The 12,286-nt window shown below is 52.2% G+C and overlaps 1 protein-coding gene across 3 annotated transcripts in view; it reads left to right on the forward strand.

The window, feature by feature from the left end:
* NACC2 (NACC family member 2) overlaps positions 1-7,246 on the forward strand; it is a 52,703-nt gene extending 45,457 nt beyond the window's left edge. For all 3 annotated transcript variants that reach the window (XM_082067601.1, XM_082067602.1, XM_082067603.1), the window contains exons 4-6: positions 279-384; positions 657-754; positions 2,216-7,246. In XM_082067601.1, coding sequence (XP_081923727.1) covers positions 279-384; positions 657-754; positions 2,216-2,715 — 704 coding nt within the window. In that variant the 3' untranslated portion in view covers positions 2,716-7,246. The remainder of the gene's footprint in view (positions 1-278; positions 385-656; positions 755-2,215) is intronic.
* The last annotated feature ends 5,040 nt before the right edge of the window (positions 7,247-12,286 follow it).

Consider the following 12,286-nt stretch of genomic DNA (forward strand, 5'->3'; position numbering starts at 1 on the left):
CCTCTAGAAAGAATAAATAGTCCGATCTGTACATATAAAATCACAGAATGAAGCCTTGCACTGTGTGTCTTTGAAAAAAGGGAAAAAAGAGTCTTTTCATGTGATATCCATAGACTGTGCGGATAAAATTAGGAATTATGATAACCCGGGGCTTGCCAAGATCCCAAGGGACTGCGGTAAGAGTCCCCAATGAGCTTTCCCAAAGTCCTGCTGTCCTGGGCCGGTGCTGGCGGCACAGCAAGGGCCTCATTCTGAGTTCTCCCTCTGCACCCCTCCAGGCTCCGGTGTTTACATCACCCGCGGGCAGCTGATGAATTGCCACTTATGTGCCGGTGTCAAACACAAGGTTCTCCTGAGACGGCTCCTGGCCACCTTCTTTGATCGGTACGTGCTCTTCGTGCTTTCCCAAGGGATTCGGTTTATTTTCTGGTGTCTTAACCACGTTAAGAGATAACGTGTTGTGAGTGCTTCACCCTCTGTATATGCTGCGCTGACTTCTGTGCTTTTTCTCAAAGGCACTTGAACCTGAGCACCCATTTTTCCAATTCCTCACCTTAAAATCACATAACGTGTTGATCCCTCCATAAGAACCTGAAGGGAGGAGGACGGTGTCCCCTGCAGTCCCCGTGTAAGGGACCTTTCTGGCTTTCTTGCAGGAACACGCTTGCCAACAGCTGCGGGACGGGGATCCGCTCCTCCACCAGCGATCCCAGCAGGAAGCCCCTGGACAGCCGGGTCCTCAACGCAGTCAAACGTAAGGACAGAGACTGACCGCTGCTCTGCTGGAACAGCAGCCCAGAGCAGCGCCAAACCTAAGTGGGAAGGCCACCTCTGTTGTGTGACAGCAGAAACTATGTATAGTGAATGCAGGTTATAGGAAAATTAAGTTATTTTTATTTTGCACTATTTTGGGGGGGGTCTGAAGTGAGATTTTTTTTTTAGTTTGGCAGTATCTTAATATAAAACATTGCTACTTGACTGTTTTGCTATATTTTAAAGCACTGATTTTGCAGTGAATTATTTTATTGGTAGGAGCTCTAAGAAGGGCATCGGGGCGGTGATTTCCTACCCCTAGGGCTGTAGGAAACCCTGATGGGTTGGTGCAGGGAGGCCCGTTTACCATGATATACAGTGGAAAGCAATGCTTTCTCTCACATCACTGGATTCTGGATAGTACATCCCTATATAAATATTATTGTGCTGGAAGTTGAAACTCTAAGCAATTTTTATTTATTTTTTAAGATTTGGAGGATAAATCTTTTTTCCTTTCTAACTATTGCTGTGCTGCTGAGCTCCAGAGGCCTTCCAGCCGCCCTCTGAGATCTGCAGCACATGGAGAGAAAGGATAAGACAGCGGCTGTGCAATGCATAAGGACAAAATCACTCAACCGCGCTGTTGGTTCTTGCCCGTAGCTCGTGCGTGGTGCCCTCCTGAGACAGTGCCCTGTTAGAGCCCCAAGTCCTGACCTTCCTTGGTCGTTGCCAAGGCTTGCACAGGGTTTTGGAGGCTGGGAAGGCTGCGCTGCCCAGGGACAGCGCCTATGGCACGCTGCCGTGTCTCGGGGCATAAGGTGACTTGTGGATTTTCCCCGTTGATAGTCACTCCCCATGGCCGTGTGACGATGCTGCTCCATCACACCGGGTGCCAGGTCCCCGCAGGGCTGAGGCCGGGGGTTGCCGGGCTGTGCCAGGGATGCCGGAGCAGCCACGCTGGCCGGGCCGCTGGGCCGTGTGCGGTTGTCCCCGCGGTGGCCGGTGTGGGTCGGGCAGAGGATGGGCCTGTGGGCTCCACCGCTTGATCACGAGCAGCCGTGACGCTTCCCAGCCCCGCAGCTGTGCCTGCGCCACCACGGCTGTAAGAGCCGTCCGTGGATCTGCTGTTGAGGGGTTCGCGTTGAGCTCGTGTATGTCCATCTCTGGTTTTGGCCACCCCGGCGTGCTGTGGCTCCTTTGGGGTGCGAGTGGTCCTTCTCCAGCCCCCTTCCCCATGCCACCTGGGCTTTTGGTGCCTTCTGGTTTTATCCTTCTTGATTGTCCCTGACTCGAGCTGAGGAGTCCTTGTCTGTCAGAGTGTCCTTGCGAGAGCTCTGGCACACAGGTGACACCAGCCCGTGCCAAGACGTGTCTGGGATGGGGCAGAGGCTGCGGTCACCGTTGTGCTGCCCTGGTGTCGCTTCCTCCGCACCCTCAGCTCTCTGTATCCCTGTCTTTGCAGTGTATTGTCAGAATTTTGCCCCGAGCTTTAAGGAAAGCGAGATGAATGTTATCGCAGCCGATATGTGCACCAACGCCCGCCGGGTCCGCAAGCGCTGGCTGCCGAAGATTAAGTCCATGCTACCGGAGGGGATGGAGATGTACCGCACGGTCATGGGCTCCACCACAAACAGTGTCCCCCTGGATCCCGAATTCCAACCCAACACTGCTCAGGTCTTTGAGCAGCGAATCTATGCAGAAAGGAGGAGCGACTCGGGGACTATAGTAGCCTTGAGAACTAACACGGTGAACGTGGAGCTGAGCAACGGATCCAACCAGTCCTTCGAACAGAGCGAGGACGCCGAAGGGGCTGGCTCGGTGATCCAGGAGCCGGCTGCCACAGACGCGATGGCATCGGATACCCAAAGCACTCCGCAACCTTTCGAACAGGGCTCGGGCTCCTCCAGCCGGCCCGAAACTCCCGTGAGAAGACAAGATGGTACTTACGGAGGGACTTTATAAAGAGGGTCGAACAAATAAGGGATCTGTAATACTAAAGCTGCTTGCATGCGTTACTAATACAAAACAAAAAATGTGATCAAGCCACTTACCTACTGAACTGCTACTGTTGCCTGAAAAAAATGTGATTTTTATTCTGCTTGTATTTAAAATTTATGAAGGAAATAATCGCATTCGTTATACTGTAAACGACTAGGTCTGTGGCGACCTACTTAAAAAAATATTGGGCTCCTTTTTTGATATTCCCGAGGTTAGTCTAGAAGATCGTAGCTTTTTCTTTTTTTTTTTTTTTTTCCTTTTTTTTCTTTTTTTTTTTTTCTTATTTTAAGAAGGGGAGGAGAAAAGCTGACCACCCCCCAGCCACCACCACCCCGTCATCACCACCCCATCCATTACTCAGCTCAGATGTAAAGCCATCGATAACCTTGTCCTCTAAAGCAAGTTTGACCGTCACTTACCAGGAAAGCGAGGTGTGTTGGGTACGGGCGCTGCGACTGGCGACGTTTGTCTCTAGCAGAGGGGCTTTGGCCAAGTGGGGCAGGGTGGGGGGAATCGTTGGAGGTTTCTGCTGTCGGAGGGAGCCCCCGGGGGCTCGGTGCCGCTGTCTCGGGGAGTTTCACCCGGTTGCCGGGAGCAGGGATGGTTCCGCAGCCGTTCGGGCTGGCGCGTGTCGGGAGGAGCGCGTGGAATGCAGGTGGAGACCCTGGCCGGTGTTGTGGTTGTTGTCTTTTTTTGTTTGTTTGTTCATTTTGTTGCTTTTTTGTTCCCAAGACGGCTGAGCTTTGGGTTTGGTTTCTCTCTCCCTCCCTCCCTCCCCGCGACTCCTTCTTGTTTGCTTCTCCTCGCACCTTCGCGTCACCCGCTGCGTGGGTGAACGCGCTCGTGTCACCCGCTGCTCCCCATCACCCCGGGGCAATGGGGGACCAAGGTGGGGATGTAGCCCCCCCCAGCTGCCAGTGAAGGGCTTGGGGAGGAATCCCAGTGCGGAAAGCACATGGGTCTTGCTCCAGAGCTGCGAGCTCTTGGTATCACTCCCGCAGCATCCGCAGCGGAGACGGAGTGCGGCGCAGCCGCCGGCGCGGGGCTCACCCGCCACCCCCTCCTCTCTTCCCCGGCCCGGATGAGCTCGCACTTTGCAATAATTTGGAGTGCATTGGATGCAGAAAGGTTGAAAAAATAATAATAAATTAGCTTTGAGCCCTTCTTCTTGTGAAGAGGTGTTGGGGAGGAGGAAGCGTTTCGCCTCTTGCTCATCCTCCAGACAGGCCCTTCTGGGGAAAAGCCCAGTGTGAGTTATTTGTTGGTTTCTTGTTGAAAGCCGGTGTCCCCAGGCTGTGTTGGCCTTGGTGGCACCGCTGGCCTTGGCTCGGTGGTGTGGGCACGGGGATGGGACCCACGGGTGGCCCTGGAGCGCGGTGGGAACCCGCTCGGCCCCGGCTCGCTGCCCACGTGGCCTTGGGAACCCCCAAAGTGACTGTCCCCCCGCAGACCCGGCCCCGCGGGGCTCTGGGTGCTGTCACCCAAGGGATGGGGTCAGGGATGTGAAAGCCAAGTGTGGCTTTTTAATTATTATTTTGTTAATTTTAATTATGATTTGTACTGTGACTAAACGGCCTGCTTTAATGACATTTACAGCTTGTTCTTTAACAAGTTTGGGACTACGAGCAAGTGCGAGGTGCACAAAAAGTCACTTTTGAAGGCGACTGTGGCTGCGCTCTTCTTGTCTTTCCTGCTTTGGTTCCCGAATCCAGACGGCGCTTTGCTCAGGGTTTTCTTCTTTCTTTGTATTTCCATTGGGAAAGGGCGAGCGGGGAGAGGAGAACCCAACTTTTTGGCCATTTGTTTTGTTTTCTTCGATACTTGAAGCAGTTTTTTGCATCCTAGGAACAAAGCTGTCCGGCGTTTAGCCTGTTCTACTGCTCTTTGCCCTGAGAAAAGGCTCCATGGTGAGTGTGGCGCCGCTCTGGGCTCTCGGCACGGTTTGCTGGGGCTGCACCGCGGTGCGGGGTGCGTGATGCTCCGGGACCAGCGCGGCCGGGGGCTCTATTTGCACTTCACCCACCGCAGCGAACAAAACTCGGGCTCTTGCCGAGGCCGGTGCAGCTCGGGGCGGGGGGAACAAACCTGAGCAGGGGGACCCAAGAGCGGAGCTGGGGGGCTCCTTCCCCAGCACCCCCGAGGCGATGGAGCCGGTCAGGTCCTTGGCCCTGGGGGTGTCCCTGTCCCCCTGGGTGGCTGCTGGGGTGCAGCTCTTGGGCAGGTTGCAGGGGGTCCGGTTTGGCTGAGGGCCCCCCCGCTCCCTCATCGCCTCCCCAAAGGTTTGGGTTTGCCAAAAGTCTCAGGCAAGGCGGGAGCGGATCCAGGCGTCGGAGATCGAACGCTGGCCCCCTCTCTGTGTGTCTGTGCATATATATATATATATATATATATATATAAAAGATATTGCAAAGGATTCCTCCTCCTGGTTGGCCCTGGGGTTTGGGGAGCAGGGTGACCCCGCCGGGGTTCGCAGTTGATTGAGGGATGGATTCCGGACCAACCCCAGCCGGCCGGCGGGGGCCCCGGGGGCAGCAGCAGAAGTACTTGAATGGCTTAGGACAGAGAGTCTGAAGAGAGTCAAGTTGCACAGTGAAAATATATATTTTTATACCTAGCACAACTTCCTGTATATTTCTGGGGCTTTTATTTTTTTTTTCCTTTCTTTTATTTTTATTTTTAATTTGGGTTTGTTTTATTAATTATTATTATTAGCAAGGCAAACTTCTACAATGTGAAGGGCGTTGGGTTTTTTGTTTCCTTATCTGGTAGATGAGGGCAAGCATTTTGCACTAATGTTTCCTGTGTGTGGAGGATTAATGATATGTTTGAAGATGTTATATGATAATGATTGTATTCTTCCGAAAACAACAAAAAACCAAGAAAAAAAAAGTAACCCCTTTAAAATGCTGAATGTAGGGTGAGAACAGAGCAGTCCATCGATTGTATGCGGCTTTCCTGAGTGCCTTAGAATTTTTTGATCATTTTTTCCAAGGAAAACGAGATTAAGAAGATCAGATCATAAGCGACTCCTTCCTCCTCTTTGTTTACGACACTATTTTAAATTATAGAACTTGGGGCTGCTTTATAATGTGAATAGGAAACTGCATTCGTCTAGGTCTGGTAGCGTAAAACCGAAGCATCAGTATTTATGGTATGTCTGCACCTTTATTCTTATGCTTGACTATTAGCAATATTACATGTATATTATATATCTAAAGTTATACCAAGCACCTTTAAAGAAAACCGAGCGTAAGCGTCCGAGTTACCTGCAGCTGCCATATAGAGTAGGAGCCAGCCCCTCTCCTCGTTAGCGCCAATTAACGCCGCCGTCCCCAGGGCTGCTGCTTTGCAGAAGGGCTGCATGACCTTCTGCCTCCCCGCGGGTCCCGCGTTGGGTCCCCCAGTGTCCCACCCCCATGTCCCACCCCGGTGACCGTCCCGGCCGCTTTGGCCGCGGTGACACCGGCACGGGGGGGCTCAGCGGGAGGGACGGGGCCGGTGTCACCGGGGAGCGTGTCCGTTGTGTCACCGCGATGGTTCAATCCTTCTAACTGTGGTTTCGCCCAACAAGTTCCCCTGGGGGCTCCTCCGGCCGCGCGGGGGGTTCAACCCAACCCGGCCTCCCCAAAACTGGAATTCCCGTGGCGTGGGGGAGCATCGCGGCCCTCAGGCCTCTGCCCCCGCAGTTTTGCCCCAAATCGCGGGTGGGGAGGGGCCGGGGGGCCCCGGGAGGACCCCCAAGCGCCCCCCGGGGGGTGAATCCCGGTGTCCATCCCACGGGCTGCAAAAAGCTCCGAGTCCCTGGCGGGGAAGGGGCCGAGGTCCAACGCACCCGCATTGAAACCCCCTCGACTCCCCCGACGAGTTTCTTCCACTGTTAAAGCGTTTTGCACAAAACAAAAAAATATATAAAAAATATTTAAAAAAAAAATAAAAAAAAAAAAAATGTGATTTTTATGTCAAGGTAAAAGCCAAAACTTGCAATACTATTTTTAGCAGACAAAAAAAATGAAATAAAGAACAACTGAGTATAAATGTTATAAATATTTTTGACTTGAACATTTGGATGGCACTTGATTCAAATAGAACATTAATCCTTTGGACGGAATGTTTGGGGAAAAAGAAAAAGGACTTAAAGTACAAGGTTGTTTTTAAAGCGTCTTCATAGGGTATGAAGTAGTACTGTAATTCATGACTGTTAAAGACTTTCTGTGCTGTAAGGAAATCTCGCAGTACCACTGAATTATGTTCCTCAGCTGGCTCAGCCACGAACGATGCTTCTTTTTATTTTACTTTATTTTTGATCCTGCATTATTCACTAGTATTTATGTGCTCTTACTCTGTATAGTTAAGACTGTTATTTTGTAGCCATGGCTGACACGATATATCAGTAACTAAAAATAAAAGAGAAAAGATTAAGACCCCCCCAACCCGAGTTGGAACTGTGCTCATAGCTGTTTTCATATGAAGAGAAATCCATTTAAAAAAATAAAGATAAAAACCAACAATGTGATCATTAATTGTAAAACGCTTTGTAAAATTCACATTTACAAAATAATAAAGTAAATGACAATTAAAAGCTTCTCTTTGCTCGCGTTTTCTTCCCTTCTGGGTGGCGGGTGTTGTCATAGGGGCTGTTCATAGGGGCTGAAGGGGCCCCATGTTCCCTGGTGGGGAAACAAACCCCAATTGCCCAAATTTGGGGGTTTTCAGAGTTCCCTGCCCTGGGAACTTGAATTTGCAGCAGTGCTGGGGCCGAACCCCCCGATCCCGAGGGAAAAACCTTCATCAGGCTCCAAAAATGATGCAGGTAAATGGTTCTGTTGCAGGGGCAGGACCCAGCGCCCCGGCCGGACCCCGCACGGAGCACCCAGGGCGCTCATTCTGCTCCCCATCATTCTCATCTTTATTTCCTTCCCAACCCAATTGGCCATAAAATTGCTGAGAAGCTGCATTTCCTCTGCTTAGCAAAAAAAAAAAAAAAAGGTGCCCAAAACCACTTGCATTTGGGGTTTCATTTAATCTCATCTCACTGAAAGGAAAAACACAGGAACTTGGATGCTCGCGGACGGCGCGTACCGCCGCGTTATATAAACCATTTCAAACTGATTTATTCTAAATGAGTTGTTCTAATCAGAATTTTCCTTACGAGCAGCTTTCTTGCAAACGTCAGTGTTTCAGACCAGAAAAAAAAAAAAAAAGTCATCACACGGCCGCTCAAATATTTCAAACTGATTACTTATAAACACCATTGCTAAAATTAGGTCTTTGGTGTGCGGCATTGTCAGAGTGGGTGTATTATGATCTGCAGAGAGTATAAAAAGATAAATGAGTTATTTAACCAAGTAAACGATGTTGCTGTAGAAATGTGCGGCGGGGGGGCAGGACCTCGCACTGCGGCACCGTGCGGAGGAACCGCCGGAGCCCACGCGGGACAGACAGAGGGACGTTTCTTCTTTGCATTAACGTTGTTATTGCTATTGTGATAAAACAGCCCATCCCTCTGCCCGCCGTGGGGCAGAGATTTTGCCCCGAGGCTGAGCCGTGGGGTGGTGGGTGCACCCATGGGTGCGTCCTTCCCCAGGGCATTAGAAAATCACTGCTTTTCAGTGCTGTGGTGGGTCACAGCTGATTTCTGGGAGGCAGCGCTGGGTTTTAAAGATTCAACTTCATTTCCTCAGGGTCTGCTCTAGGGAGAGACGCCGGAGCGCCGTCCGTGCTCAAACTCTCTGGATTTGGCTCTTCACCTCCACCCCCGGGCGGTGTTTGGCCCCCGGGGTGTTACGGGGCTGCCCTGGGTGCGGGTCGTCCCCACCGTGGGTCCCCAGGGACGCAGACAGGTGGGTGCTGGGGTTGGGGACAGCAGGGACGCCGCGCTGCGGGGCTGGGGGGAAAATGCATCCAGGTGTCTCGCAGTGCCCAGCAGCTCCCCGCTCCTCCAGGAAAACCAGCCCAAACTGAGTGGAAGCTCATCCACCTGCTGCCGTCCCTGCGGGGATCCACCTGCAGGTTCAGGCTGCTTTGTGATTTTCATTTTGTTTTTTACTAGTAGGTCTTTTCCAGCGCTGCTCTGCACCGGCTCCTGGTGACGACCCACCCGGGAGGGCCAAGGGGAGCTCGTCACCCACCGTGGCGGAGGAGGTGAGGCCACTCGGTGGCACCTACACATGGCCGGGCACACAGGGCCAGAAGGTGTCTGGAGCGGTCCCGACATGGGAGCTGCAGAGAGGGGAAAGCTCTGGAAGGCATCTGGTCAGGACCTTGGCCAGGAGGGCCTGGGAGCAGCACAGCCCGGGGCAGACATACCCACGTTGGCCATTGCAGAAGGAGGTGGTTGTTGCAGATGGTGTTGGCCACTGCAGAAGGTGTTGGTTATTGCTGAAGGTGTTGGCCATTGCAGGTCATGTTGACCATTGTAGAAGGTGTTGGTCATTGCAGAAGGTTTTGGCCATTGCAGAAGGTTTTGGCCATTGCAGAAGGTGTGGACCATTGCAAGTGGTGTTGGTCATTGCAGGTGTTGACCACTGCAGAAGGTGTTGGTTATTGCAGAAGGTGTTGGTTATTGCAGAAGGTGTGGGCCATTGCAGAAGGTGTTGGCCATTGCGGAAGTTGTTGGCCACTGCAGAAGGTGTTGGCCATTGCAGGTCATGTTGGCCACTGCAGAAGGTGTTGGCCATTGCCTTTGCCGCTGGGGGATGCCGATGGGCAGGTGGGGGGTGCCGGGCGCTGGGGTATCCCAGCAGGACACTGTTCCAGCTGCCCCAAGCCTCCGTGTGACCCAGCACCATCCCTGCCCTCACCCCATGGGAGCGGAGCGGGAGCTGTGCCCAGTCAGAGCGGAAACACAAGTCTGGCTGATCTGTCCCTGCTCGCCACCCCGTCCCCACTCACTGCCCGGGGGGGACGGCGGGGAGGGTGCTGGGGGTGCTGCGCTCCCCCTCCCTCCCTCCATACACATGAACCAAGGGTGAGATTTATGCCCGAGAGGCCCGTGGAGCAGGTGCCATAAATCACGGCCGCCAGCGCTCCCTGCCCCGGCGGCTGCGGAACGCTTCACTCTCCTCTTATTTATATGCATCTTTTGCACCCAGTCGTTTTCTAATAGACTGTGGCGCGGCACTCCAGCACCGGCGAGGGCTGAGATATATCGTGCAGGACAGAAAATACAAATAAAGGGTGAAGGGTGGGAACTGCATCATTCCCCGCGCACGCCGGCGTGGCCGCCGCGCTGCCGCGGGCGCATGGGTGCGGGGTGAGGGCTGGTGGTGGCACATCCATCATCCCGGCGAGCAGGGGCTTGGGGGTGTTGCTCGGGGGGAGCTTAAGACTAATAATAAAAGCAGTAATGATAATGCTCTGGGTTTGGTGAAGGGACGGGGAGGGGGTGGCAGGGATGGGTTGGATATGAGTATTGCAGCCGGCACATCCTTGGGGTCGTGCTGGGACGGTGACAGTGGCACGGTGACAATTAACGCGTAATGCATTCCTGCAGGAAAGCTGCCAGTGCAGGTAATTAACGTGCAGCTAACGGGGGGGATGGGTCATGGCGGGGGGCGGCTGAGCCAGACCCTGGATTTTTGGCCCCGGCTGATGCCGCCTGCGCTGGGACGGGACGATGGTTTGGGGTGACACCCCAAACCCGCCGTGCTGGGCAGGGTCCCGTGGGACTGGCCGCCCTTGCCCGGCCCTCGGCCTCTGGGAGAGGAATTAGATCAGTGTAATTCAATGCTAGGACAAAAAGAAAAAGAAAACAATTAAACAAGGAAGAAATGCCGAGCCACAAACCAAGATGACAGATAAATCCAGAAGGGGATGTAATCTCACTCCCCGGGCCCAACCAGAAGTTAGGATACATAAATTGTTGCGCCTAAAAGCTTCTATAATTTCACTTCTATTTGATTCACCATAAAGTACCACAATGCCCTCTGCATCTGCCTGTCTGATTATACATTTGTACCAAGACACAGCTTATGCTTAAAATAACATTACTGGAATAGAGACGGACAAGAGAATTCATTCGAATGGAAATCAATTTGATTAGAAAAGTAAATTACCCGGAGTATATGAGCAGCATATTGCGGTTCTGAATAATAATAATAATAATAATAATAATAATAATAAATAAATCAGTGGCAGTAAAGGGTCTTAAGTGTTTTCACGGAATGGAGCGGACTGAGCTGTGATCCCTGCAGCGCTGCCCCGTGTCACCGGGACCCACCGCGGGGGACGAGCCCAGTTGTGTTCATGGCAGGATGAGAGGAAACGGCCTCAAGTTGCGCCAGGGGGAGGTTTAGATTGGAAATTAGGAATAATTTCTTCCCGAAAAGAGTTGTCAGCGTTGGAACAGGCTGCCCAGGGCAGTGGTGGAGTCACCGTCCCTGGAGGGGTTGAATGGATGTGGAGATGAGGTTCTCAGGGACAGGCGGCAGTGCCAGGGGTGGGTTACGGTTGGACTCGATCATCCTGAGGGTCTTTTCAATCAAAATGATTCTGTGATTCTACGACTGATTCTATGACCTGGCTGGGGTGGCCGTGTCCCCCTGCGTGTCCATCCCCGCTGTTGAAAACGGTGCCGGGAGGTGGACGAAGCGTGGGGAGCCGGGGCGGCCGGTGCCATCGCAGCTCCCTAAGGGTGCGTTTCTCCCGCACCAGGCGCGGTGGGGACGGCTGAGCCTCACGCTTTGCTGAGCTGGGTTATCTTACAAATAATCAATTGATATTTAATTCCCGTGTGATAACTGTCTTATTAAATCTAAATTTAATGTGTATTTGGGAAACCCTAATTTAAAGTGTTACTGCATGCACCATCTGGTGTGCTCTCTAAATACAAATGCAATAACATAATTCAGAATTACATCATAAAAGTAAGTTATAAGAGATTAAAATGCACAACTACGTTCTTCAGTCAAGGCAGCTTTTATGCTTTTTCTCCTGATTTAGACACAAATCACAACCGAAACATCCCTACCCTGATTAAGTGGTTTTCTGCAGGGATTTTTAATGGTGAGGAGGAGGGAGGTGAGAGCGGAGCAGGAGCAGCCGACGGGCTCTGGTGCCACCAAAGAGCTGCGGAAACCTCGGCTCAGCAGTGCCGGGGGTGACGGGCACGGGGGACCCGGCTGTGCCACCGCACCCCAACAACCCACCTGCAGCACCGGGGGTTTTGTGAATTTAACACCTCAGTGCTGGTCAGAGCATCCTCTCCTGGCCCTTTTCCTCCAGCGAGGGCCGAATGGGCACAGGGGACACTGAGCGACCCCCCCAGCTGCTTTTTGTTAACAACTGGTCAAATATAACCCCGTGTTAGGTGCATCAATGATCTTTTATAGCGGCAGTAAATCTAATATCTTTGCAAAAAAAACCCCTATTTTCTCTCTGTGTTGAATGAAACATGAGATTCCTTAATAGAGAGGGAAATTAAAATCTAGTTTTATTGCAGTTCCTGTAACTGGTATCTAAGCTATTAATAATCAATCCATCCTTGCTTAAAAGCTAACATTTATCACACCAGCGACGATGAGCTGACGGGCACTGG

Source organism: Streptopelia decaocto (genome assembly GCF_964273445.1).
Source record: "Streptopelia decaocto genome assembly, chromosome: 17".
In the NCBI taxonomy this organism is placed as follows: domain Eukaryota; kingdom Metazoa; phylum Chordata; class Aves; order Columbiformes; family Columbidae; genus Streptopelia; species Streptopelia decaocto.